This window comes from Prionailurus bengalensis, chromosome A2 (genome assembly GCF_016509475.1).
Source record: "Prionailurus bengalensis isolate Pbe53 chromosome A2, Fcat_Pben_1.1_paternal_pri, whole genome shotgun sequence".
NCBI lineage: Eukaryota > Metazoa > Chordata > Mammalia > Carnivora > Felidae > Prionailurus > Prionailurus bengalensis.
Window position 1 is genome coordinate 161,557,892 of NC_057348.1, and position 27,510 is coordinate 161,585,401.

A 27,510-nucleotide genomic window follows, 5' to 3' on the forward strand; every position below is an offset into this window, starting at 1 on the left:
ATCATGTTTTACCAACCATCCGGCCATTCTTGGGCCCGACCAAGTTGGTGTGTAAAATGACCCATCACAACACATAAATGTTCTGGCATTTATGAATGCCCTCTCCTTTGGCCTCTCCCACATCCTCTGGTTCAGCATCTATCACTTCAAACACCCTGGCCAGAGCAGTAGTTATGGAACTTCTAGTGAGGAGATGAAAAGCAGTTCCCACCAGAGAGACAGAGGGTCCACAGCCTGGGTCTCTTTCCCTCACAAAAGCTGTTTATCAACAACGATACTTGACATTTTATAATCCACATTGTCCAGCTGCTTACTCTGCCCCTCAATAATTTAAAGTGCCTCTTGGTTACCCAGTGACTCAGAGAAACAGGTCTAATGACCAGACAGCCCTCCCAGTATGAGATCTCCCCGCCTTCCTGGCACAGCCCTCAGCCCCATCAGGCCATCGGTCACTGGCGTACCCATCAGAGAGGGTCTGTGGGCAGTGCTGCTCCAGCAGCCCCTTCCTCGGGCCCTTCTTGTTTTCCTTTTGGGAGGTGTCCCTGATCCATTCTCCCCCGCCCCGCCCTGCCTCCCCTTCCCTCCCTCCCACCCAGCTGTAGCTACCACTGGTTTTTGTGGCCTGTGGTCACCAAGCATGGTGGTTCTAGAATAATGCTGGTACAGTGAAAGCTGTACATTTAAATTGTTTGAGTTCAGTAGCTTTGAGCTTATCATGCAGGGAATAGAACCTTCACTAGCCTGTAAGCTCCTTGAGGATACGACTGTCCACAAGAGACTCATTCTGTATCTGGAAAGGGTGTCTAACAGAGAAACCACTTGATAATTATTCATCGGAATATGATGCTGAAAGCACAGGTCTCACCTGGGCCGACAATGCCCTTTATTTTACTAAGTGCAATAGGACCAAAGGGTACCAGTCTGGGGTGATTCTGTGGTAGGCCTGCCTCTACACAGGGCAGTAAGTAGCTTCGGAGATCTTGGTCTTTAGAAGAGAAGAACCAGTCCTTTAAAAAGACAAAGTAGATACAATTTTAAGGATAATTGTAAGACATCTTTGGGGGGTAACTACCTTAGTTGGGTGCCTATTACGTGCTAAGCACTGTTCTCGTCTCATTTGATTTTACAGCTGTGGAGTAGACATTTGCTTCATTTCTATAGGAAGAGACCGAGGGGAAGGTCAGAAGTTAAACTGCTCACGGTCACAGCTAGCGAGTGGTGATTTTGGAACTTAAACTCAGGTATATCCAACTGCAAAGCCCACCCTCTGCCTAAGCAGTACCGGGCACATAGTAGCTGCTCAGTAAATATTTGTGGAATGAATGAGTGAATTTCCCCCTCACCCTAATCTCCATCAGCCTACCAGGGCCTCCCCCTGGTTCCTCCTCTGATTTAGCTTGACGTTTCAAAGTGATGTTGACCTGTATTTAAAGGTTTTGGAAGAGGCTGCTATTAAAATACGGTGCACCTTACCTGGGAGGAAGAGTTCGGCCCTCTTTTGACACGTTGGCCCAGATCACTTCTCTGTCATCCAGACCAATGCAAAGGCCTGGAATCGGTCGCGGTAAATTTGGATTGGGAAGAGGGAGAGTGGGAGGTAAAGCCCGTGAAGGAACGAAGGAAGGGGAAAGGCCAGAAGATACAGTCCGCAGGCACAGTTACTCTTGCAAATTTTTCAGTAGGGTCAGACACCATTTCCCTTGGGGATGCCCAATACATATTTGCAGCATTAACAGAAATCGGGACCCGGCATTGTTTGGGACTCTGGGGCCAGCATCCCACACGCAGGGATCCAACGAGCATATCCACCCAGGGCCACCTGGGGGGGGGGGGGGGGGGCGGCGGTGGGCGTGGCCCAGGCCCCGAAGTGGCCCCCGCCGGTCCCCGCGGGCGGGCAGGAGCTCGGAGGCCATTGGCTGGCGAGCTGGCGGCGCAGGGGCGGGGAGCGCCGCCGAAGGGGACTGTTTGCTCCTACGGGCTGTAGATGGAGCTGTCCGGCCCCGGCGAGGGGGAAGGCGCCTGGAAAACGTTCTTCTTCTCCCTGGCCGGCCCGAGCGGGGAACAGCACTCCCAGGATGCAGTTTGTGTCAACACGGCCGCAGCCTCAGCAGCTGGGCATCCAGGGCCTGGGGCTGGACAGCGGGAGCTGGAGCTGGGCCCAGGCTCTGCCCCCGGAGGAGGTCTGCCACCAGGAGCCGGCGCTGCGCGGGGAAATGGCCGAGGGAATGCCGCCCATGCAGGTGGGTGCAGCCCCCGCCCAGCGCCATGGCCGCGCCGCCTGGCCGTGAGGGCGGGGCGCGGGGCTGCGGGCGCCCGGGGGCCCTCGGCGTGCGGGCGCGGCATCGGAGGCCCCGGTGGGCCCGGGGCCCGGGCGGACTCGCGCGGCAGGCGGGGCGCGGCGGCTCCGAGCAGGCCCGGCCCCGAGTCCCGCGGCCGGCCCCGGCGCCCGAGCAGGCCCGGCCCGCGCGCGCCGCCGAGCAGCAGGCCCTGAGGCCGCGTGCACGGGGTGCAGGCGCCCGGAGGAGGCCCCGCGGGGAAGGGGGCCGAGACCTGGCGGAGCTGTGACCGCGGCTCACCTTCGCGCCTGGCGGCCGAGAGCTCGGCCCGCCGCACTCGTGCCCCGGCCCCCGGCGTGTGCGCACCTGCGTACCCCAACAGGTTTACACCGTAGCCACTTTGACAAAAAGATATTTTTGGATGTTGTATTGCCATCTTGCACCAAGTCTAACGAGTCATTCGGTTTTCCCTTGCACCGGGTGTGACGGAGGAGAGGGGCCGTCGAGAGGTGACTTTGCCTTCTTTTCAGCCGTTGGCAAACTTGGCTGCACGTTAGAGTCACCCGAGCGTTAAGACTCCTGACGCCCAACTTGGCCCCAACCCAGTGAAATCAGCGTCTCTAAGGTTGAGAGGAGACACCAGTCAGTTCTTTAAAGCTCCGTGAGGATCTCAGTGTGCAGAGGAGTTTGAGAGCCAGTGCTTGGGAGCTGTGTACTGTGTAAAAGGCGAGGAGGTGGTGCCCATGGAGACCTGGACGGGTCTCCCCGCCCCCCCCCCCCCCCCCCCCCCCCCCGCCCCCGGAGAGTGTGGGAACCGACCCTGGGCGGATCCCCCAGAAGCCCACTCTGTTCCTGGCCTGCTTCTCGACCGGGTTCTGACAAGTTAGCCGGGAGCTGCTCCGTTGTGTTGGATCATTTTTCAGCCTTAGGTCTCCAAACCTTCCAAAAGCAAATTGGGCCTGGGGACGCTCTGAGCTTCCGCTGTCGGCCCTTGTCTCCTCCTATGGGCCCGGAGGAGTCAAGCCTAAATCTGCTCAGATGGATGGCTTTGATGGAAACATCGCCTCTTTCTTCTGCAGGGCCTGGCATTCAGGGCCCTGTTCCCCTTTATCCCAGGTCACCGAGCGATTCCCTGGAAGCTGTGGGGTGTTCCTCTGTGACGGTCACAGCTGCTTAGAGTTAGGGCAGTTGGCATGCCTGTCCCTAGCCTGCCCGGCTCACCCCTAAGCAGCAGGCCACCACGTTGCCCAGCCTGAGGGCCTCTTCAGCAGCAACAGGGAGAAAGGAAAACGATACCTCCTCCCATCGCACATGTAAGGAGAATTGGCTTATCATCCCTGCTGTTGTCCATTATTAAGCCCTGGTTGCTGCTATGGTATGGGGCTGGTTCCCAGGTCACCAATGAACTGTGACCACCCCCTCTTGGTCACAGGGTTTAGCTCCCAACTTGTACCCAGGGGGCCTCACCTTCTGGGGGCAGAGCTGCACCCTGGGGTGCCCCTCCTCCAGGAAGCAAGGACGGGACTGGGAAGTCTCCTCTTCCTCTTAGGCACGTCCTCCTCTCCCCTCGTCAGTGAATGTTTTCTGGCGAGCCTATTTTCATTTTAGAAAATATGAATAAGTAGTTGTGTATGGAAAACAGGCTGCCCTTCAGCTCACTCACTGGGGCTCTCTGGTGGCTCCTTGGGTCACAGCCCTGCTGGGTATGGTGGCACTTTCCTCAACTGTGTTTTTGTTCCCTGCGGCACCTAGAGCTGCCCCATTTGGCGGTGGAACCAGGTGCCGTAGAATGACCACCACTTCTCCGTGCCTCAGTTCCATCATCTCGAAGGCGGAGATAATCATTCTTGCCCCAACCTGCTTAGAGATGGCTGGGAAGATTAGGGTCAGATGACTTACAAGAAAATTCTTACTCTGAAACAGAAAGCACTAGGCAACTCCAGAGAGAGAGTTCATCACTAAGTCTAGCCCCTGAGGAAAGCGCTGTTCTGTGAAAGCGATATGTGACATTGTAGGCGGGGGGGGGGGGGGGGGGGGGGGGGGTTGTCCACAGCCTTGACCTGCCAAGGGTCGAGGTAGGTGAACCAGTGACCATGGCAGGAAATGGGAAGGTTGGCTGGGCTGTTTGAGCTGTCACTGGGGACATTAACGAACACCGTGGCCTGGAGGGTGGGGGCATGGCGGAAGGGCGAGAATCTGAGGCATTTGATTCGTTGTTTCCTGTTGTCAGGCCCCACTCCCCACTCACATAGGGTCTCATCCCAGGCTGTCACTTTCTCGCTCCGCACACAGGCTCAAGAATGGGACATGGATGCCCGGCGACCGATGCCTTTTCAGTTCCCGCCCTTCCCAGATAGGGCACCCGTCTTCCCTGACCGCATGATGAGAGAGCCCCAGCTGCCCACAGCAGAGATCTCGCTCTGGACCGTGGTGGCCGCCATTCAGGCCGTGGAGAGGAAGGTGGATGCCCAGGCCAGCCAGCTGCTAAATCTGGAGGGGCGGACGGGCACCGCCGAGAAGAAGCTGGCGGACTGCGAGAAGACGGCCGTGGAGTTCGGGAACCACATGGAGAGCAAGTGGGCCGTGCTGGGGACCCTGCTGCAGGAGTATGGGCTGCTGCAGAGGCGGCTGGAGAACATGGAGAACCTGCTGAGAAACAGGAACTTCTGGGTGCTGAGGCTGCCGCCGGGCAGCAAGGGGGAGGTCCCCAAGGTACGTAGCGGTCCGCGCGGGCAGAGATGGAAGCGAGGACCCGCACATGGGAACAACTCTTGATTTCAAATTGCCAGTCCTGCCCATGAAACTCTCTGGCTCCCCCATGTGGGATTTCAGTTTCTCTTAAAGCCTGCCTCCGCTTAAACAACCTAGTCTTGAATTTTCTAGCTCCGTGAGGCTGCCCTCTACCCATTGCCCGCGGAATCCGTGTGCTGCTTCTCTCTGTTGGCCTTTCCCGTCACCTTTCCCAATACCCCCAAGGTACCTGGGTGTCTGCAGACTCCTGCAGCTCTTCACTGCTTGGGGTTTCCCCTTGGCACCTACAGAGGACCATGAGTCATTGGTTATCTTTGGATGAACTTATCCGAGCGTGGCTGAGACACACCCCAAACCATGCTAACTGGAATTGCTAGGAAGTTGTGACCGTCCCCTCTGTGGGCCCCTCTTGCAGCTCAGAATTCATGCTCCATCTCCCCCTTCCATTTGCTCTCCCACTGTCCCTCTGGATCCTCAACATAGCACGGTCGATCGATGACCCAGCCTTCTGGTCCACTGAGAAAATGGGAGTCCCCAAAAGAGATGCACGTGAAGCCACCACATTCATCCGATGCTGCCTCGGGCCTGCTGCCTTCCCTGTTCCTGCGGCCTTACTGGCCCACCCTTCACCGACCCCGGGGCTCACTCTGGCCTTCTCCCCCTTTCTCCTCTGGGTCGTCCACTCCCCCCTCTACTGGTTGCTCTAGACATCTTTGAACATTGCCTGTCTCTGTCATGAAACCGTCCCTAGACCCTGCCTCTCCCTCCGGCCCGTGCCTCATTTTTCTGCTCCTCATTAGAGCAGAATTCCTTAACCGAGTCATCAGTATTTGCTGTCTCCAGTTCCTTCTCTCCCTCCCCTTTTTCATCTTTTTATTATAGAAAATTCAAATATACACACAAGTAGATAGAATAGTGTGATGAACTGTCCTGTGCCCGTCATCCAGTTTTGTTTTGTTTGTTTAATTTTTTTTTTTAATGTTTTATCCTTGAAAGAGGCGGGGGGGGGGGGGGGACAGAGCGTGAGTGGGGAGGGGCAGAGAGAGAGGGAGACACAGAATACAAAACAGGCTCCAGGCTCTGAGCTGTCAGCACAGAGCCTAGCACGGGGCTCAAACTCACGAGCCATGAGATCATGACCTGACCTGCGGTTGGACCCTTAACCAACTGAGCCACCCAGGTGCCTGTCCTTTGTCCAGTTTCAATGGCTGTCAGCTCTTGGCCCGTTTCCTCTAAATCCCTACCCACATCCCCTCCCATTTTATTTTGAAGCCAGTCTCAGATATCAGTCTTTTTTTTTTTTTTTTGTAAATATTTCAGTGTATAGCTCTAAAAAGTAGAGTCTTTTTCTGAAATAATGTCTCAATATTGCTACCACCACAAAAGCCTCAGCCCACTCAGACATCCAGTCAGTGTCACATTTTCTGGTCTTCCAAACATGTTATCATTTGTTTTCTATTAATTTGTTTGGATCAGAACTTAAGAAGGTGCTATTTTTTTTTAAGTCTTTTAAAATCTGTCAGTTCTTCCTTCGTCTCTTTCATTTTTCCATGAAAAGTGTCTGTAGAGGGGCACCTGGGTGGCTCAGTTGGTTAAGCATCTGACTTCGGCTCAGGTCATGATCTTGTGGTTCGTGAGTTTGAGCCCCATGATCCCCTGTGCGCTGATAGCACAGAGCCTGCTTTGGATCTTCTGTCTCCCTCTCTCTTTGTATCTCCCCAGCTCGCTCTCTCTCTCTCTCTCTCTCTCTCAAGATAAATAAACATTAAAAAAAAAAAAAAGAAAGAAAGGTGTAGAAGAAAGTAGGCCGTGTGTCCTCCCAAGTTTCTGACTGTCTGGATTCTGCCTCTGCGTCCTCCATGGTCTCGTTGAACGTGTTCCTCTATTCTCAGTATCCCAGTACCTTGGTAATTGGATCATTCTCCCTGGAACCTCTGCCCACCAGGCTTCTGCTGTCACCTCTCCATCCTGTTCATCTTGCCAAAGCCTTCATGATGTCCACAGTCAGTTCTGTCTTCGTCCTCTCTGCCCCGAAGGTGGCAATGCATACAGGAAGCCACCCCCTCCTTGAAACACCTTTTCACATGGCTCCCAAGTCACCTCTCTTGATTCTGCTCCTATCTACTCGTGGCTCCTGCTCAGTCTTCCGCACTGGTTCACCTCCACTTCCCGACCTCTTCTGTTTGGAGAGGTCCGGAGCTGGGTGTTGACCTTTGACTCATTATCTACGCTCCCTCCCTCATGATTTCATTTCGTCTCGGAGTTCTGAATGCAGCCTGTGTGCTGTCGGCTCCTGAATGCAGTCTCCCCCTCCCACACTCTCTCTCTGTCTCTTCCCCAGTCTTCCTTCTTAAATGCTAGATTCACATGTCTACCTGCTAATCCAGTGGTATTCAATTAGTATCTTAGATTTAACAGGACCAAACTGAACTCCCATCTTCCGCCTGAAACCTGTTCTAACCGAATCATCCTCATCTCCATGGAAGACGACTCTACCCTTCCAGGTGTTCAAGCCAAAAACCTTGGGGTGACGTTTACTTCCTTTCTTTCTCAACCCTCCTTCCAATAGATTGGTAAATGCTGTCTGCCTGACTCTTCTTCAAAATACTATCCATGGTCTAATCTCTGCTTTCCATCTCCACTGCTCCCACCATCATCTGGTGGGAACCTCTGTCGCCATGGTCTCCTGCCTGGTCTCCATCCTCGTCCCTCACCCTGTACAGTCTGTTCTCAGCAGAGCAGCCAGAGCGATCCTTCAAAAATATAAACCAGTTAGTGGCACCTGGGTGGCTGATTTAAGCCTCTGACTTTGGCTCAGGTCATGATCTCGAAGTCTGTGAGTTCGAGCCATGAGTAGGGCTCCGTGCTGACAGCTCAGAGCCTGGAGCCTGCTTCAGATTTTGTCTCTCTCTCTCTCTCTCTCTCTCTCTGCCCCTCCCTCAATTGTGCATGTTCTCTCTCTCTCTCTCTCTCTCTCAAAAATAGACATTAAAAAAAAAAATCAGTTACTTCTGCTTAAAACCCCCAAATGGCTCCCCCCTCATGCAACATAAAAGCCCCTGTTCCATCAGGAGCCCTGTCTCCAGCTGCACCTTTCTGACCTCCTCTCCCCTCCGCCCTTCCTGTCCACTCCTTTCCAGCCACGCAGTCTCACCTCAGGGACTTTCCTCCACTAGCAAGCTCCCTCCCTGAGTTCCTACCTGGCCCCCTCCCATTGCTTCCATCCATCCGGGGGTCTGCCCTTCCATGCCTCTCCCCCCAAACAAGAAAACCACGCCCCCCCATCCCTACATGCTCTTTTCCCTGTCCCTGCTCTGTGCCATTGGGCACCGTAAGTATGTACTTCCTTTTTTTTTTTTTGTCCCCTTGGATGGTTTTCTCTGACCGGAATGTCATTTCTGCATGGTTCACTGCTGTGTCTCCTTGCCTATAGCCGTACCTGACTTTAGTCAGTATTCCAAAAGTATTTTCCGAGTGACTCTGTCCAGCTGGAGAGCTCCCACCTCCAAATAAGGGATTGGGTCTCCTCTGTCTCCATATCTGCTGAGGCAACCAAGGCAGTGACTTTGCCAGCAGAGTGGCGTGACAGCAATTTATTGCGGGCTCCTAGAACTGAGTTGTAAGAGTGGTTTGGTTCCTCCCGCGAATACCCCATCCCGCTGCGGCCACAGACGCTCCTTCTCAGTGTGGTTTGGCACACTGCTTATCTGGCCCAACCGGCATCTCTTCACACACTGCCCTTTCCCCTTCTCCGTGCCGCATGCTTTAACCGGCTCCGTGGCCTCCGGTGGCACCTTTGTGTGTTCTGTGCATCGGATCGGGTGTTAGGCGTTCCAAGTTGACATATGCCCTCGCAGAACGATGGGATGGGTATGGGGTCTGGGATCAGAGGACTAGGGTGTGAATCTCGGCTTTTGCCACGTACTGTCTTCCTACACCTGCTGAAGTCTGTTTTTGGTTGTCGCGGAGCCTCCTCAGTCCCTCTTTTGAAAGAAGTGAAGGAGAAGTAAATGATTCTGTAGGTAAATGCCCAGCTGGTCCTTCTGAGTTTCAGTATTCTCATGGGAAATGAAAATGATGATACGTGTGTCGCATGAATTGTGAGGATTCATTGATTTTGTTGATGGGACAACACTGTGAAGCTCGCTGTGTGTTAGTTACCTGTGGCTGTGTAACAGATTACTCCAAAATTTAGCGTATTTACCATCTTGTGCTTTCTGTGGGTTAGGAATTTAGGGAGTTCTGGCTGAGTGGTTCTGGCTCAGAGTCTCATGAAGTTATAATCCAGTTTATGGTCACCTGAAGGCTCGGCCGAGGCTGGAGACCCTGTCTCCAGTATGGCCCACTCACTTGGCTGATGGCAGGAGGCCTCAGTTCCCCACCATGTGGACCTCCCAACACGCCTGTTGTGTCCTCACGACATGGCAGCTGTCCCCCAAGACTGAGTGACCCCAGAGAGAGACCGGCACGGAGCCGTAATGTCTTTTATGACCTGGTCTCAGAAATCGTACACATCGCTGCTTAATTTGTTTGTTAGAAGTGGGTCACTGAATCTTCTGCCCACACTCAGGGGGAGGAGAATTGGGCTGTACTTTTGGAAGGGACGGTCACAGAATTCGTGGGCCTATTGTAAAACCCACGCCCGTAAAGCACCATGAGAAAGTTAATTAACGTTGCTAGTAATAGTTAGAATTCATCGTGTACTCTTGGCCGTGCTAAATGCATCCGCTTTGTCAGATCCAAGGAAGGCTGTTGTCTCTCAGATCCTCTGTGCCTTTTGGGTTCTATTGTGTCTGTTAATTGGCTGACAGATAATTCACAGTCTTTTCTGTCTAGCCAGACTGTAGGCTCCCTGTAGTCTCCAGCCATGTCTCAGACTGTATCCTGGCCCAGGGAAGTTTTTATGAAGGGATGTCTATTTCCGACCGTGAGAATATGATTCCAGAATTGTGACTCTTCATAGAAATGATGAAGTGAGGCCGAGGAGTCGGCCTGTTGGAAAAGAGAATGAACTTGGTTTCGGATACGTGTAGTTTGAGGTACCTAAAAGGCGACTGAATGGAGCCACTCAGAGGGCTGTGGAAATCTGAACTCTGAAGGCAACAAGGAAAGCCGAAGAGTGTCATGTGCAAAGAGGTAACCACTGAGGTGGTGCAGGGGATGAATTTGCCGAAGAAAAAGCGAAGGAACAGGGAAGGGGAAGGGCAGAGCCTTGGGGTTGGGGGAGGAAGAGGAAGCAGTAAGCTGTGGTGGGCGGGAGGAAGCAGAGTTGTGGAAACCAACAAGGAGAACATTCCAGAAAGGCGATCTGCCCTTTCAAAGAGGTCTGAAAGGGTGAGGGTTAACAAGAGGCCACTGATGACCATCCAGGGTGTGGTTTCGGAGTGTGAGGGGTTCATAGCCAGATTGTAAAGGGTTAAAGGAGGCATGGGGTGTGGAGAAGAAAGTGCCAAGTGTGTTTCAAGCGAAGAGGGAGGGTAGGGTCTCTTGACACGGCAGAGTTGGGCTCATCTTAGGTTGGGTGACCCACACGGGAGAGCCTGGGATGTCAGAGAGAAAAGATTGTTTGGGTTGAGTTTCCCGGGCAGGAGATGGAGGAGAAATGAGGGGCACATTAGCAGGAGGGTTGGCTTGGTGAGACCAGCAGCTACCTGTGATCAGAATCTGGGACCGATGGGGGGAGGGGAGGGTTGGGAGGAGGGAAGAGTTTGAAAGATGCCTCTCAGGGAGCGCAGCAGATGTCAACAAGATCAACGCGAGGCGGGGCGCCTGGGTGGCGCAGTCGGTTAAGCGTCCGACTTCAGCCAGGTCGCAATCTCGCGGTCCATGAGTTCGAGCCCCGCGTCAGGCTCTGGGCTGATGGCTCAGAGCCTGGAGCCTGTTTCTGATTCTGTGTCTCCCTCTCTCTCTGCCCCTCCCCCGTTCATGCTGTGTCTCTCTCTGTCCCAAAAATAAATAAACGTTGAAAAAAAAAAAATTAAAAAAAAAAAAAAAAAAGATCAACGAGAGGCTTCCAAAGCAGCCTTGGGACAAGTGGCACGAATGTATGGTGGGCGTCACCTGCAGAATTTTGTGACTTTCGTCTAGCAGCAGGAAATTCAAATGCGGAAAGTGGTCTGTGTTGGTTTTCCCAGGTTGGGGATTTGCCGAAGTCTGGTGGAAGATCCAGGAAATTAGGAGTTCTGTTCTGTCTCTAAAGATGGGTGATGCGTGAGCTATCACTCAGCGGGTGGCATATAGGTGTGCAGGATGCCCGTGAGGTTATGAGCACCCGATGTGAGAGCAGACAATTCTGTTGGTTTTTTTTAACGATTATTTATTTATTTTGAGAGAGAGAGAGAGGGCATCATGTGTGAGAGTGGGAGAGGGGCAGAGAGAAAGAGGGAAAGAGAAAGAGAATCCCAAGCAGGCTCTGCACTGTCAGCATGGAGCCCGACAAGGGGCGTGAACCCACGAACCGTGAGATTATGAGCGGAGCAGAAGACAGACACTTCACCAACTGAGGCACCCAGGTACCCCCAAGACATTTTTAATTTATATAAAGCCTCTGCCCACTCACTGAGCTGGGCACCAGCGGGTCTGGTGTTTTTGTTTTTGTTTTTGTTTTTTTGAGAGAGAGAGAGAGAGAGAGAGTGCATGAGCGGGGAAGGGGCACAGAGAGAGGGAGACACAGAATCTGAAGCAGGGTCCAGGATCTGAGCTGTCAGCACAGAACCCGACATAAGGCTTGAACTCGTGAACCACAAGATCATGACCGGAGCCAAAGTTGGACGCTTAACTGACTGAGCCACCTAGGTGCTCTCTTTTTTTCTTTAATGAAAGTTTTTTTTTTTTTAAGTTTATTTATTTGAGAAAGAGAGAGAGAGAGACAGCACCAACGGGGGAGAGGCAGAGAGAGAGAATCCTAAGCAGGCTCTGTACTGTCGCTGCAGAGCATTATGTGAGGACTTCATCCCACGAACTGTGAAATTGTGACCTGAGCCGAAACCAAGAGTCAGATGCTTAACTGACTGAGCCACCCAGGGACCCCTAGACATTTCTTCTTCTTCTTCTTCTTCTTCTTCTTTTTTTTTTTTTAATTTTTTTAGTGTTTATTTATTTTTGAGAGAGAGAGAGAGACAGAGCATGAGCAGGGAAGGGGCAGAGAGAGAGGGAGACACAGAATCTGAAGCAGGTTTTGGGCTCTGAGCTGTCAGCACAGAACCTGACTCAAGGCTTGAACTCGTGAACCACGAGGTCATGACCTGAGCCGAAGTTGGACGCTTAACCGACTGAGCCTCCTAGGTACCCTCTTTTTTTTAATGGAAGTTTTTTTTTTTTTTAAGTTTATTTATTTGAGACAGAGAGAGAGAGAGAGCGTGCACCAGCAGGGGAGAGGCAGAGAGAGAGAATCCCAAGCAGGCTCTGTACTGTCGCTGCAGAGCCTGATGTGAGGGTTGATCCCACGAACCGTGAAATTGTGACCTGAGCTGAAACCAAGAGCCGGATGCTTAACTGACTGAGCCACCCAGGGGCCCCTAGATATTTCTTCTTCTTCTTCTCCTTCTCCTTCTCCTTCTCCTTCTCTTTCTTTTAAATTTTTTTACTGTTTATTTATTTCTGAGAGAGAGACAGAGACAGAGCATGAACAGGGAAGGGGCAGAGAGAGAGGGAGACACAGAATCCGAAGCAGGCTCTGGGCTCTGAGCTGTCAGCACAGAGCCCTGTGCAGGGCTTGAACTCACGAGCTGTGAGATCATGACCTGAGCCAAAGACTGAGCCACCCAGGTGCCCCTAGACCTTTCTAATTCATGTAAAGGCACTGCCCACTCACCGAGCTGGACGCCAGTGGGCCAGGCGTCCCGAGGGCTGTCCTTACCTAATGTGTCCAGAGGTGCCGCAGGGGCTTGCCTTGGCGGTGTGTGCAGGTTCGAAGCCTGACCCGCTCCAGTTAGGGCCAGGGAGAATGGAGGGTGGGAGGCCAGGGTGCGAGCGATGACGACAAGGCCGTGTGTCCCGGAGGGGAAGCTCAGATAATAAAGTCATGAAGCGAAACCATTTTGAAAGATTCGGTGCGAGGCTGGGCCATGCCGGTGAGCGTCCGAGGGGAGTAGAGACAAGGACCCTTGTCATACCGAAATAGGAGTCCTGGAGAACAGACTAGACTGGGTGGAATCACTAGGGAGCCACACTGGCGATGGGTGAGCCAGGCTGCAGTGGACTTAGCTGCCCAGTACTGGCAACAGCCGTTCGACATATTCAACACACAGTTCCTGGCTCCAAAGCAGGTGCCTCCAGATGCTTGGGATCTAGCGTTGAACCATCGAGGTCAAGGTCCTGCAGCTTTAGCACACGCCCTTAGATTTACATGTTTTGGTGACAAAAACGTAAGTGTGTACCTCGAGCTAACCTGACTGGAAATACAGGTTTGGGGACAGGGACCCCCCCCCTCTGAGAACCTTCCACACCTCCGACACCTGGAGTGCCAAAAGCAGCATGTGGATTTCAGCTCTGCCTTCAGGTACCCAGTTTACCTGAAAGCGAACTTACAAAGGATATGGTTAAGTGCGTTAAAAAAGGGGGGTGGGGCAATGGCATGTTGACCATCCTGTTTTGGAAGCATAAGAAGATCGGGAGTAGAGTGGACTGTCCCCACTGAGGTGGACTGGGCTGGGATCTGGGGGACAAGGAGCCGTGGAGATCGAAGGCCAGGCTCTGGGGTGAAAGGGTCCCCGTGGCCCCTGGAGGGGAGGCTGTGGGGACAAGCAAGCAGGTGCCGGACTGTGACTCTTGTCGGCCCAGGTTCCGGTGACATTTGTCGACATCGCTGTCTACTTCTCTGAGGATGAGTGGAAGAACTTGGACGAGTGGCAGAAGGAGCTTTACAACAACCTTGTCAAGGAGAACTACAAAACCCTGGTGTCCCTGGGTAAGAGCGCCCTCCCTCCTCTGGGGCAGGCAGCGTGTGCAGAGGGCAGTGAAACGCTTCCCAACTCACGTTCACACCACCCAGGCAAGGTGTTCGTGTTTATCCCTCAGGGAAATGCAAGAAACTCTGTGCTTATAATGCCCTAAAGATAGAATGATTCTAACAACACGATGGTTGAAAGCCCAGTTACAGAAACTGCCACTATAGCACTCAGCTCGGGGCTGCTTTGTTCTGGAATGTAGCCAAACCGCATCACTGGCACCTGACTACACGCCTCATCCCAATAGCCTTGGACGAGCCACGGTCTGTCTGCTGCTGGCTTTCAGAGTCCAGCTGTTTCTACACCAGAACCTGGGAATCCGTTCGCTGGTTCTCAAGGTTCCTCATAAGAGATTAGCTCGTAATCGAGGGGCCCTCTGGTGGGGAGGGCATCTGGGGTGAGGGAGACTTCTGCCAGCACCCTTGATCGGGATCCATTGGTCAACTTCGCTGTGTCCTTCCTTCCCCTCCAACTCATTCTAGACGCGGAGGGCGCAGTGCCCAAGCCGGATGCGCCATCACAGGCGGAGCCCAGGGAAGAGCCTTGCGTGTGGGAGCAGCGAGACCCAGAAGAGCAAGAAATCCTAATGGATCCAGACACAGGTGATGGCAGCTGAAAAAAAGTCCCGGGCCAAGGTCAGGGCAGGAGAGAAGCCTCACCATCCTTGCTTGAGTTCAAGACGGGCTTCCCTTGAGTCGTTCTTGGGGCCGGTTCTGCCACCACCGAAATAATGGCAGTCACTTACAGGAAGAGGCTTCTGGGCCCAAGGAGCACCGAGCTTGTCTGTTGGGTCAGAGCCAGGCAGCTGTGGAGGCCCAGGTGAGCTGGGCAGAGAGAAGAGAGGAGCAGGCTCGCAGCCTCCCAGGCCTGACCTCCGCCTGCAGGGAGAGGCTGGAGGCCTGGGAGCAGCCGGGCCTAGCCCCGGGGCAGATGGGGAGCCCGCATGGATACGGGGTTTTGCTGGGGCCTCACCACAGGCAGATTCACACTTCACGCCTTCCTCACTGCCTTCCTTACTCAAGAGGGGATGTGTGGTCCCCAGGAGATCTAGTTCCTGATATGAGTAGGGGAGGGGGCGCGGGGACAGAGGATCTGAAGCAGGCTCGACACTGATAGCACAGAGCCCAACTCGGGACTCGAACTCAGCCATGAGACCGTGACCTGAGCCGAAGTCGGACGCTTAACCGACTGAGCCGCCCAGGCGCCCCTGAACTCTGTCCTTTTTAAGGAAGCTCCCTTAGAAGGTAGCGACCCCTCCTTGCCAGTCTGTTCTCTTCATTGAGATGTAATTCATGTGCCATAAAGTCACTCTTTTATGTATGTATTTATTTATTTTAAATTTTTTTTAAGTTTATTTTTGAGAGAGAGAGAGAGAGACAGAGTGTGAGCAGGGGAGGGACAGAGAGAGACAGAGACACAGAATCCAAAGGAGGCTCCAGGCTCTGAGCTGGCAGCACAGAGCCCGACGCAAGGCTCGAACGAACTCACTAACTGCGAGATCATGACCTGAGCCGAAGTCGGACGCTCAACCGACTGAGCCGCCCAGGCGCCCCTAAGTCACTCTTATAAAGTGTGTAATTCAGTGGTTCACACAGCTGTGTGACCATCACCACTGTCGAGTTCCAGAACATTTTCCTCACGGGAGACCCCGGACCCATGAGCAGTCACTCCTACTTCCCCTGCCAAGTCCCCGGCCCCCAGCCACCGGCCACCACTGCTCAAGTCTCTGTCTCTGGACAGTTCATCCGAGCGGCCCCTTCCCTGCCTTCCAGCGCTGCAGGCGTTCACGTTTCAGTCCGGTACATCAGCGGTCTCCCCGAGTTCTCATCCATCCCTGGGCGGGAGCTAGAGCCGTGATCACTATGCCCACATAGTGGGGGGAACGAGCAGGCCGAGAGAGAGGTTGGGTGACTCGCCTGCTGGGCTGCGGGCAGTGTTGAACCCAGTCCCTCATCTAATCTGTCCCCCTCCACCCAAGCCGCCTGCTGCCGGGGCTGGTACATCATGCCATGGAACATCAGAAGGACCTGGCGTGCGTGCGTGTGTGTGTGTGTGTGTGTGTGTGTGTGTGTGTGTGTATCTGGCCACCTCTTTCTGACTGGCGTGAAAAGTGAAAATCAGTGACTCCTACACGGAGGTCAAACTTCTGACCTGGTCCTGATTAGCACCGAACCCAGCCTGGGCTATTTCTGGAACTCTCTCCCGGCCTTATTACACCTCATCTTGTGGCCAGGCCTACCCCTTTGTCCTGAATACTGATTGTTTCTCTGCTCCCAGGACCTTCTGCTTCTCGGGGTCCCCTGCAGTTGCCCACCAGGAACCCGAAGCCCCCGTGTCCTTCCCTCACAAGTGCCGTCAGCCGTGCTCCTGACCCCAAGAACATCCGGGTGATGTTGTTCAGAAAGGACACCAAAATGACATGATTCCCTCTCCCCAGGAGCGGAGCCCCTGGTGCCTGCACAGGATTCGTCCTCTCAGGTAAAGCGGGAGGAAGCCCTATGTGTCCGGGGCCAGCGGGGCCTGGAGGAAAGAACCATCCCCACGGAGTCCATTACTGGTGAGTGAGTCCAGGAGCTGCCCGAGCCAGGGAGGGAGAGGAAGGGCCCGGCATGGTCTGACGGCCCCCAGCATTGTCCATTGTGTGTGCCAGGCCAGAGGCCAGAGCTGGAAATGGAGAAGTTGGACCTCGGGCGGGCAGAGAGACAGGGTTTCCTGAAGGGGCACGAACATGGCTCCGGCAATCTGCCGCCCATCCGGGCTTAGCTTGTCCTGTTTCTTGTCTTTTTTGTATCAGTTTTCAACTATTTTAACTATTCCCGAGAACCCACAAGGTGAGTGTGGGTATGTGTCCGGGTGTGGAGAGAGACAGACTGATTGATTTTAAGGACTTGGCTTCAATGATTGTGGACGCTGCCGTGTCCAGTCTGCTGGCCGGATCCCCTCTTCCTTTGGGGGTGCTTGGTCTTTTTCTATGAAAGCCTTCAGCTGTTGGCATGAGGCCCACCCACGTTGTGGAAGGCAGTCCATTTGACTCAAGGGTTCCTGATTTAAATACCAATCTCTGAAGAAAAAAAAAAAATACGTTTACAGAAATATCTAGAATGACGTCTGGCCAACTATGTGGGTTCCATGGCCTAGCTGTCACAAAATTACCCATCACAGGATCTCGTAACATACTATAGCTCATTACTTATCCAGAGGTTAGAGTTCCACAAACCTCAGCCCCCACTTAGTCAGAGCCTCACGCCCACAGGTAAGGGATCACATCATCTGAGTGGGGGAAAGCCTGTTCCCTTTCCATCAGGCATGCTCCCAGACGGCATCACAGTATTAGTATCTTCAAAGAGAGCTTTGAGAGATAAGAAGACAAGAAAGAGTAAATGAGGTTGAGCAGACTGCAGAAGAGAGAGCATACATCTTAGAAAAATCCCAATAAAAAGGTGAATCTAAAAGGCTCATGGAAGGCCTCATTTTCCTGGAAAATCCCCTCGCGAGGAATACCTCTGGCCATGGTGGAGCTTTGTGCTCAAATGTGACTCTTACTCTAACGACTGAAGTTCCCGAAGCACAGAAAGACTCTCGAAGTCACCGGTAATGATGCTCGCCCCACAGTATCCACTCTGCCACAAAAGCTCCATTAAATGGGGACAAGCTGACTTAAACCTTTAATTAATTAGTGTGATTCAATTATGCCTGAATTTTAGGGAAAAGAGATCGTTGCAGGAAATGAGAGATTTACTCAGAGCACAGACTTGCAGGCCCCCTCGTGTCCCCTGAGGCCTTTGTTGCTGTATCCCCACAGACTCACCAGCCTCCGCCCAGGACCTCTTGTCCCGGATTAAACAGGAGGAGCACCCGTGCGTATGGGATCAGCAGGATCTGGCAGAGAGAGATATTCCAACGGACCCCAATTCAGGTAAGCAAGATACCAGGATGAATGTCAAGGACACGGAGACTCTCTCTGAGTTTTGTAACTGCTGGGAAGTCAGTCTGATCACTTTTGGTTAAAGGCCAGTGAAAGGCTCAGGGGATAGAATACAGCGTGTCCCTCAGTTAGCAACTTCATACAGATTTTGGAATCTAACCATTCGTAAAGTACAGAGGGCTTTTCTAAAAGAATCATTACATTGACAGTTTATTGCGTCAACGTAACTGACGCGACAGTTATTTCAGCAATGACAATTTTTGAGCAATAAATATAACCAGAAAGACTTTTAGAACTGGTGTATATTTCTGTGACAGAATGACACAGATCAGACATAAAAGCTAGCATTCCTGGGGCGCCTGGGTGGCTCAGTTGAGCATCTGACTTCGGCTCAGGTCATGATCTTACGGTTCGTGAGTTCAAGCCCCGCATCAGGCTCTGTGCTGATAGCTTGGAGCCTGGAGCCTGCTTTGGATTCTGTGTCTCCTTCTCTCTGCCCCTCCCCTGCTTGTTCTCTCTCTCTCCCTCTCTCTCAAAAATAAAATAAACATTAGAAAAATTAAAAAAAAAAAAAAAGCTAGCATTCCTTGTTTCAACTTTAGAACTTAAAACATTTTTTTTGTTTAATGTTTATTTATTTTTGAGAGAGAGAGACAGAGACAGAGAGAGGAAGCACAAAGAAGGGAACAGAGGATCCAAAGCAGGCTCCATGCCGATAGCAGAGAGCCCAATGCGGGTCTCAAACCCGGGAACCGCGAGATCATGACCTGAGCTGAAGTCAGACGCTTAACCATCTGAGCCACCCACGCGCCCCTGCCATTGCTGGTTCTTAAGTCCTATTACTCGTACCCCGGTCCCATGGGCCGTCAGACACCAGACCTCCCTCTGGCCTCTTGTGGACCTGCAGGCAGACAGATTGGAAGATGCAGGTTCTCATCTGGGTTCTGCAGTTGCACAGACTTTGGGCGAAGCCTCCTCCTCCGTGGCCAGCTCAATGTCTCGAGCACAAGCGAGATCCCATCCGTGAGGGCGCTTGGGAGGGTGAGGAGGCCAGGAAATGAGACAAAGATGCCCCACTGCCACGTGCCCTGTGAGCCGGGGCGGCGGGCCTTGCATGTGAGGGTTTTCTAACCCTTGATGGGCTGCTCAGTGGGAATGAACAGAATCTCAGGCTGCCTTCTTTCCACGAACAGAGTCTCTGATCTCAGCACATGACATTCTGTCGTGGATCAAACAGGAGGAGCAGCCATACCCGTGGGGCCCACGTGACTCCATGGAAGGAGAGCTCGGATTAGACTCTGGCCCCAGTGAGTAACGCGTCCCCTGGGGCCCCTGGGTATGTCGTCCACAGGGCTGGTTGCTTGCCTTGGCCTACCCCCTGACAGGGTGATGTTCTGTATCAAAGCACTGTCTCCTTTCCTCTTGGAAGACGGCAGGCATGTTTGTGTCCTTGTGCTGTCGTCTTCTTTTTTTTAATGTTTATTTATTTTTGAGAGAGAGACACACACACACAGAGCACGAGTGGGGGAGGAGCAGAGAGAGGGAGACAGAATCCACAGCAGGCTCCAGGCTCTGAAGTGTCAGCACAGAGCCCAGCGTGGGGCTCGAACCCACAAAACTGTGAGATCATGACCTGAGCCGAAGCCGGCCGCTCAACCCACTGAGCGCCCCTCCTAGCGCTGTCTTAACAAGGCACCACAAACGGGGTGGCTTAGAACAACAGAAAGGTATTGTCTCCGTTCCGGAGGCCAGAAGTCTGAAATCAAGGGGTCGGCAGGGTCATGCCCTTTCTGAAAACCTCCTAGCTTCTGGTGTTTGTGGCAGCGTTTAGCATTCCTTGGGCTTGTAGATGCATGGCTCCATGTCTGCCTTTACCCTCGTGTGGTGTTCTCCCTGCGTGTCGGTGTCCTCTCCTGGCCGTCTTCCTTTAAAGACATAAGTTAGACGGCGTCAGGGCCCACGCTACTCCGGTATGACCTCATCTTAACTAATTACGTCTGGAAAGAGGCTGTTTCCAAATAAGGTCACTTTCTGCAGTACCTGGGGTTTGGATTTCCACCTCTTTTTGGGGGGCTGTAGTTCAGCTCGTAACAGCAGGGAAAGGAGAGGGGGCTGGGAGAGAGCCGAGCCACTGGTGCCTGAGCAGGAGTTGATGACACCAGGTGGCTCACGTAATTAGAAGACGCTGGCCGTAGTCCCAAGCCAGCCCTGAGCTGACCTCCCGGAGTAGCTGGTAAAGATACTAAAGCTCCAACAGGCAGAGGGGATTTTTTTTCCCCCAGTAGGTAAGGGACCAAACGTCTCACATGACTTGGGTCTCCTGGGTCTTTTTTGAAGTTTCACTTATTGGCCAGTGACCTTAGGCATATGTTCGCAGATCATTTAACACCCTTAGCATCTGGCTGGCGTTCCTTGCCAGACTTAGCACTATGTCCTTGCCCTCGAGATGGCTGACTTAGTGTCTTCTGGTCAGTATGCTCCCTGTCCATACTCCTGAAACCCTCCAAGAGCCTAGAATCCAGGGAAGAGCTGAGCACATAGATGATTTCTGATCGGGAAGGCCCTTTAAAGCCCAGGCAAGTGGATCCCGCTCTCCGTGAGACCAGTTGAGTCCAGTCTGGAAGAGTTGGCTGGGGCTGGAGGACTGGTCAGGGAGCCGGAGAGGAGCCGCGTGTGCCCTTGTTGAAAATAGAATTTAAAGTGGTCCTCTTCCGACCTGCTGCTGGGCTGGGGTGAGGCCGGGCAAGCCAGGGGACTGACTGAGGCCAGGAAGAAGTGACCGCAGTTTTCCACTCCCTTCTTGATGGTGCTGAGGCCGTTTCTGGCCTCGAAGACGTAGGTGCTAGTTCATCAAACCCCGTGCCAGGAATTCTGCCCAAACCTTCGTCCCTCAGCACGACCACTTGATTTCTCCAAGTTGCCTGGGGGTGCGTGGGCCTGGAGGAGCCTTTTCCTGGAGACCTTGTGTGGCCGTGGGAATGATCGAGGGGTGTCTATACAGAGACTGCAAAGCTTTGCAAGTGAGCAGACCATTTTACCTACTCGGTTTGGATATTCTGAGTCACAGAACGATTTGCCTCGTGCTGTTTTCTCTCTGGGAGGCCTTCGAACCTTGGCATTTGGGAGGCAATGCCTGGCGTTTGGGAGACGGGAGTGTCGGGAAATGCTCCCGCCGGCCCGGTCACCAGAGCCTCTTATCAGAGCTTCCTGACTTTCTCCCAAAGGGGGGGCCCGCCTTCCGCTTGTTCGTCTTGAAATTAGTATCTCACCTGTGGTATCGCTGAGGTTTAGAGAGTACACGTCCTTTCTCAAGGACAACGGGATGGACTTTTGGTGAGACGTGGGATCACGTCTTCTGGAGAGGGTTTGGGACTGGAGAGGGTAGTGGAATTAGAGTAAAACACAGAACCCTAGGATGCCCGTCTCTGCCAGCCTCCTTCCCCCTGCCCCGGGGTGTGCAAGAAAGACCTGGTATCCTATTTGACCAAAGTCAGACTTCGGCCTGATTGGACACTACATTGTAGTAAAAGGGATTCCTCAATTATATCTGATAGCTAGTGTAAGACAGGAAGAAAAATCTAATTCAGCCAAAGGGAAGGGAGTGTGCGTGAGGCTCCATCGAAGCAGGAAGTCTGAGGAGGACTTTGGAGTCCCGTGGCTACCAGATGCTTCTGGAGCGAGTGGGGTCAGGAGCCTAGAGCCAGACTCCCCTACGCAGATGCCAACACCTACAAAATGCAATTTGAAGGCCCACTCCTGAAATTCCCACGTTGTTCGCTGCCTTGGGTTAAAGCACTGGTCCCCGCCTTTTTCAGTTTCTGTTATTTGAGAAAGATTTCCTCAGTGCCTACCCTGTGCTATGCAGTATTACAAGTACTTAGGAACAGCAGGGAAAAAGAGCCTGGGTCGCTCCTTATGTGGGAAGGTGATGGGGGACAAGCAAGTTCGAGAGCATACCAGATAAAGTCAGGGGCGGTCCGGGCTCTGAGGTGATGACTTGGTGGGGGGGGGAGGGGGAAGCAGGCAGGTGGGGGTGGGGGCCGGGGGGGTTAAGTCAGGAAAGGCCTCCCTGGGGAAGAAACAGGTTAGTGACATGATCTGGTTTCCTTTTTTTCTTTTTTTTTTAATGTTCATTTATTTTTATTTATTTTTGAGAGCGAGAGAAAGGGAGGGACAGAGAGGGAGTGGGGGGACAGAGAGAATCCCAGGCAGGATCCATGGGGTTAGCGTAGAACCCGATGCGGGGCTCGAACTCACACACCGTGAAATCAGGACCTGAACCAAAATTCCGTTTCCTGGAATGGTGAGTCCTGGGACAGAGCCGGTTCACTGTGTAAATCAAGTGCTCTACTTTGGGCCTGTAAGATCTGAGATGGCATCCAAGTAGGCAGATGAACACAGGAGTCTGAAGTACAAGAGAGAACTCGGGGTTAGATTCACCTGGGGTTGTAGGTGGCAATGACTTCTGACAGCAGCTCCCTGGAATTAGACCAGACTTCCCAGGTGAAGTGCCCTCCTCCATGAGACTGCTCTGACTTCAGACACCAGCTGCAAATTTGAGGGTCCCCAACCCACTCACTTGTGACCATCTGGGTACACATCCAGGGGTTCCCATTAGCCCCTGGGGTTCAGTTCACTAGAACAACTCACAGAACTCAGGAAGGCATCTATACTCATAGTTAGTTTTATTAGAGCAAAAGGATTCAAATCAGAACTAGCAAAAGGAGAGATCCACAGGACCAGTTCTGGAAGGGTCCTAAACATTGAAGCTTATGGAAGCTTATGTTGTCTGCTCCCTGTGGGATCAGGAGTGTCACCGTCCCAGCACAGTGATGTGTGACAATACACAGTATGTATTGCCTATTAGAGAAGCTCACTGAAGCTTCTGTGTCTAGAATTTTTACTGGAGTTTCTTTGCATACTTCTGATTGACTGAACCACTGGAGGTGAGGTTGAGATCGTTCTCCAGCCTGTCCCCTCTCTCCAGTCGTGGGGACGGTCTTACTGGCATAGGCAGCCCAGATCCTGAGTCATCATTTTTTGGCTTCCACTATCTAGGCACTCACCACGAATTGCCTCATTAGCATAACACCAGAGCCTACCTTGAATAAGAAAGACACTCCTTTCACCCTGGAAATTCCAAGGATTTAGAGGCTACCTCCTAGGGACCAGGGACAAAGGCCTGCTAAATTATTATACATAGGTTATTTTAAGGCTGGGGACTCTAAGAGATCTAGGGAGAGCGCAGACAAAGAATTAAAGAGGCACGAGGTATGAGCCTGGAGGAAATCCAGAGGCTAAAGAGAAGAGACTCTCAAGGGAGGGAGGGTTAACTACAAACACAAAGGGGGCCTGAATATGCAGGACTGCGTAGAGGCCATTGTATTGGGCAACTTGGAGGTTGTTGATGACCTTGAAAAAGTTGTTTCAGCGGGGAGAGTTTGAAAGAGATCAGTAAAAGCAAGGGTAGATAACTCTTCAAGAACATTGGTATGAAGGGGCGCCTGGGTGGCTCAGTCAGTTGGGCGGCCGACTTCGGCTCTGGTCATGATCTCGCGGTCTGTGAGTTCGGGCCCCGCGTCGGGCTCTGTGCTGACGGCTCAGAGCCTGGAGCCTGTTTCGGGTTCTGTGTCTCCCTCTCTCTGACCCTCCCCCGTTCATGCTCTGTCTCAAAAATAAATAAACGTTAAAGAAAAATTTAAAAATAAATAAATAAATAAAATTATTTAAAAAAAAAAAAAAAAAAGAACATTGGTATGAAAAGGACCAAAGATGAGGTGAGATGGGGTAGCGGAGCCTGGGAGCACATGGGGTCCGGGGAGAATGTTCTCTTAAATTGGGAGATACTGGACCACCGTGCCTGGTAGGCTGTTCTCCACTGCTTTAGACCCCTGATTGAAACTGCCCTCAACAATGAAGACATTTATTCCACTACGTAACTAAGAGGCAGTTGAGGTTCAGCCTCAGGTTGATTCAAGGATGAAGCTACGTTATCCGGGACCTGGGTTCTTTCCAGCTCTTTGTTCAGCCTCCTTGGAATGGCTGGAGCAAGATGGGCACAGCTCTTCCAAAGCAGTCACATCCAGACCAGAGGGAAAGGAAAGGCCATCTCTTTTCCTACACTCGAAGGAGTGAGGAAGCACCCAGAAGCCTCCTCCTCACGTGTCATCGGCCAGAACGAGGTCACGTGCCTAAGTCTGAATTCATTACTGGCCAGTGAGGGCGGGAACAACAGTTCTCAGGCTGGCGGCTGGAAGAGGTGGGATGTATGCCCCCTAAATCAGGGCACGCTGAGAAGTAGAGTAGGGTGACAGGCTGGGTGGGGGCCCCTTTTGAGATCTGTGCAATTTTTGCCAGCCGTCTTCAGCTGCTCAAGCATGGTTGCTGTGTTGGGGTTCCCCAGGCAAGCAGAGCAGAGGCATAAAGGGTGTTTCGTGGCCCTGTGACCCCGGTGCTGACCAAGGGAGGGCAACAAGGGGAGCAGGTGCATGACGGGAAGGTGAGAGCAGTGGATTGATGCGCACACCGAGTTGGAAGAATTATCAGAGTAGAAATTACGACTGTTTCAAGTTGGGTTTCCTGGGAAACAGGCCCTGAAATGGAGGCTTATGTGCGTGTGGTTCCTTGGGGTCCCCTTGGGAATGAAGGGGTGAGAGAAGCAGGTTGGGTGGAGGGAGAAACAAGGCCCGTGGTGCAGCTGCGATGGAGGCCACAGCCCACGATCAGTCCTACAGGATTGAAGGCCTGGCACCCTGGATCGAGGCCGGGAGAGTTACTGAGGCTTTGGCCCCTGGCCAGTGTCCTATGGAGTTGGCTCTCTACCTCATCAGTTTTTTGGGGTTTTTTGGGGTTTTTTTAAGTTTATTTATTTATTTTTGAGAGAGAGAGAGAATGCTTGGAGGAGGGGCAAAGAGAGAGGGAGACAGAGATCCCAAGCAGGCTCCACACTATCAGCATAGAGCCGGATGCGGGGCTTGAACTCACGAACCACGAGATCATGACCTGAGCCAAAATAGCGAGAGTTGGAGGCTTAACTGACTGAACCCCCCCCCCCCCCGTTGTCTGGTCAGTTTTGATGGGGATAGAGACGGCAGGCTGGGCCCAGTGGTCCGGGCACTGTGCTGCTGTTCAAGTCTGAAGGCCAGTGGCTTGAAAGAAACACGACTGAAAATGGCCGTGTGGTTCTGGTCCCCACTCCCTGCATTCCATTTCTGTAGGCCCCCAGACAGGCTTTCGCCTTGGATAAGTTCTGGTAAATTCTTTCCCTCTGGTCCAGAGATTCTCCTTAGATAAATTAGCATCAAACATCAGAATGCGGTTGTTTTCTTATTTCCTGGCAATTCGGCTTTCCAACGTGACTTCCACATAGCCCAACCCCCACCCCCACCCCCCCCATCCCTGCCCCTGCTTTCTGCAGGTGTTTCCTCTCCTAACTGAGTGCCACCTGCTGGACCTGCTTCTGGTGCTCTCCAGCCAGCGGGTGGCTTTGGGCATGTCAGAGGGTCAAGGAGCCCCGGAACCATAGGGAACATGCCCCCTGCCCTTGCTCAGTCCCCTCATTTTTTCGGAGAAGCTGAGGCCCAGATAGCCGCAGAGGAAATCCGTTAAGGGCCTGGGCCCCTCTCAGGGAGGGTGTGCGGGGGGGGGGGGGGGGGGACCCCGGACAGAGCGCCATCAGCATGTCACTTCTCCGTGTGTCCTCCTCTGCAGGTGACAGCCTGCTGCTGGTGAAGAACCCGCCCCCCGCCCCGCAGCAGCCGCAGCAGCCGCAGCCGCAGCCGCAGCCGGCTCCGCCGAGCCTGGCGGTGCTCCCGGCGGCCGAGACGGCGGCGGGCGGCGGGCCCCCGGACGACGGCTTCCCCGCGCTGGCCGGGGAGCGGGGCGCAGGCGGGGCGCAGGGGGGCGGCGGGGGGCGCGGGCGGGGGGCCCGGGGGCGGCGGCGGCGGCGGCGGCGGCGGGGGCTGCGGCAGCTGCTGCCCGGGCGGGCTGCGGCGGAGCCTGCTCCTGCACGGCGCGCGCAGCAAGCCCTACTCGTGCCCCGAGTGCGGCAAGAGTTTCGGGGTGCGCAAGAGCCTCATCATCCACCACCGCAGCCACACCAAGGAGCGGCCGTACGAGTGCGCCGAGTGCGAGAAGAGCTTCAACTGCCACTCGGGCCTCATCCGCCACCAGATGACGCACCGCGGCGAGCGGCCCTACAAGTGCTCCGAGTGCGAGAAGACCTACAGCCGCAAGGAGCACCTGCAGAACCACCAGCGGCTGCACACGGGCGAGCGGCCGTTCCAGTGCGCGCTCTGCGGCAAGAGCTTCATCCGCAAGCAGAACCTGCTCAAGCACCAGCGCATCCACACCGGCGAGCGGCCCTACACGTGCGGCGAGTGCGGCAAGAGCTTCCGCTACAAGGAGTCGCTCAAGGACCACCTGCGCGTGCACAGTGGCGGCCCGGGGCTCGGCGCCCCTCGGCCTCTCCAGGCGCCACCAGAGCACGACTAGGGCTGGGCTGGGGGAGGGGAGGGCCCGGCCGCAGGAGCAGGGGGTGGGGAGCGGCCCCGGGCTGGGGGCAAGTCCGGAACACCACCCCCACCCCCCAACCCGATCCTGCCCGTGGTTCGTGGTTCTCGGCGCGCCTTCCCTCCCTCCACCTGCCGCCCGCTGGAAATTGGGAAGAGGAATTGCACTCCAGACAGGGTCCTCCGGGGGGGGGGGGGGGCAAGGGGGGGTTGGGCAGGGGGCCCCTAGACCCGTCCGGCCTGAACGGACGGCCAGCTCATCTCATAGGGTGGACCAAGGGGCCAGCTGAGCGTCTTCCCCAAGGGAAGGTGCCAGAGGGACAGTGAGGAGGCGACAGTCTTTGGGCACTCCCCTCAGACACCTGGCGCGCCCCATTGGCCGCGGGGGTCACAGACTGTGATCAGGGGAAGCAACTAGGGAGTCCCAGAAGCCTTCTGAGCGAAAGAAATGAGGTCCTAAGGTTAAGAGATGCCGAGTAGGTTAGCCAAAGTGTGTCGGTGAAATGAGGGATGGGCTAAGGGGTAACGTGTCTTACGACAGCACTGCCTCGCGTTCCAATAGCGCTTTGTACTTTTTTAAACGTGTTTTCTATCCGTCAGCCGTTTTTACCCTTAGCCTGTCCCTCTGAGGTGGATGGGGTAGGATCGTCCCCACTTGGCAACTGAGAGAAGAGAGACCCCAGATGGATGGCTTACCCAGGATCCCGCAAGAAGAGTGGCAGGGCTCCTGGGCCCCAGAGCAGTGTCCCCCACCACACACACTGCCTACCTCCCGTGTCTGAGAGACTATTCTGGCCTGGCCTCTCTCAGTCTCTCTCCTGCCTCCTTCCCCTGACCCACCAGAAATCAGAAGCAGCGGGGGGCCAGCTCCCCCGGTTACCCTGAGGCGGGGGACCAAGCAGCTCCGCCATGCCCTGGCTGGTGCCTCCCAGAAAGGCTCTTCCTGTGTAGGCGCTCCCGGGCAGTAGGTCCCCTGCCCCCAGCCTGTTCTTCCCACCTCCGGTCCTTCAATCGGTGCGTCTTTTTACTGCACAGTAGTGACCCGGCCCTCCAGAGGCAGCCGGTGCCCTGGGTCAGACCTCACTTTGTTGATTTACTCC

At 53.9% G+C, this 27,510-nt stretch overlaps 1 protein-coding gene and 1 long non-coding RNA gene across 2 annotated transcripts; one reads left to right on the top strand and one right to left on the bottom strand.

The window, feature by feature from the left end:
• Positions 1 to 861: 861 nt before the first annotated feature.
• On the bottom strand, positions 862 to 2,014 carry LOC122488483. The gene is made up of 2 exons (XR_006298625.1): positions 1,474 to 2,014; positions 862 to 1,007 (listed from the first exon to the last, which is right to left on the bottom strand). It is a non-coding gene; the product is annotated as an uncharacterized LOC122488483 (long non-coding RNA).
• ZNF282 (zinc finger protein 282) lies at positions 1,970 to 26,438 on the top strand. Its single transcript, XM_043589833.1, is given in 9 exon segments — positions 1,970 to 2,240; positions 4,569 to 4,988; positions 13,809 to 13,935; positions 14,458 to 14,577; positions 16,413 to 16,532; positions 17,778 to 17,891; positions 19,094 to 19,207; positions 25,611 to 25,807; positions 25,809 to 26,438. Coding segments are annotated over 9 exon segments (1,962 nt in total). The 5' UTR covers positions 1,970 to 2,075; the 3' UTR covers positions 26,394 to 26,438.
• The last annotated feature ends 1,072 nt before the right edge of the window (positions 26,439 to 27,510 follow it).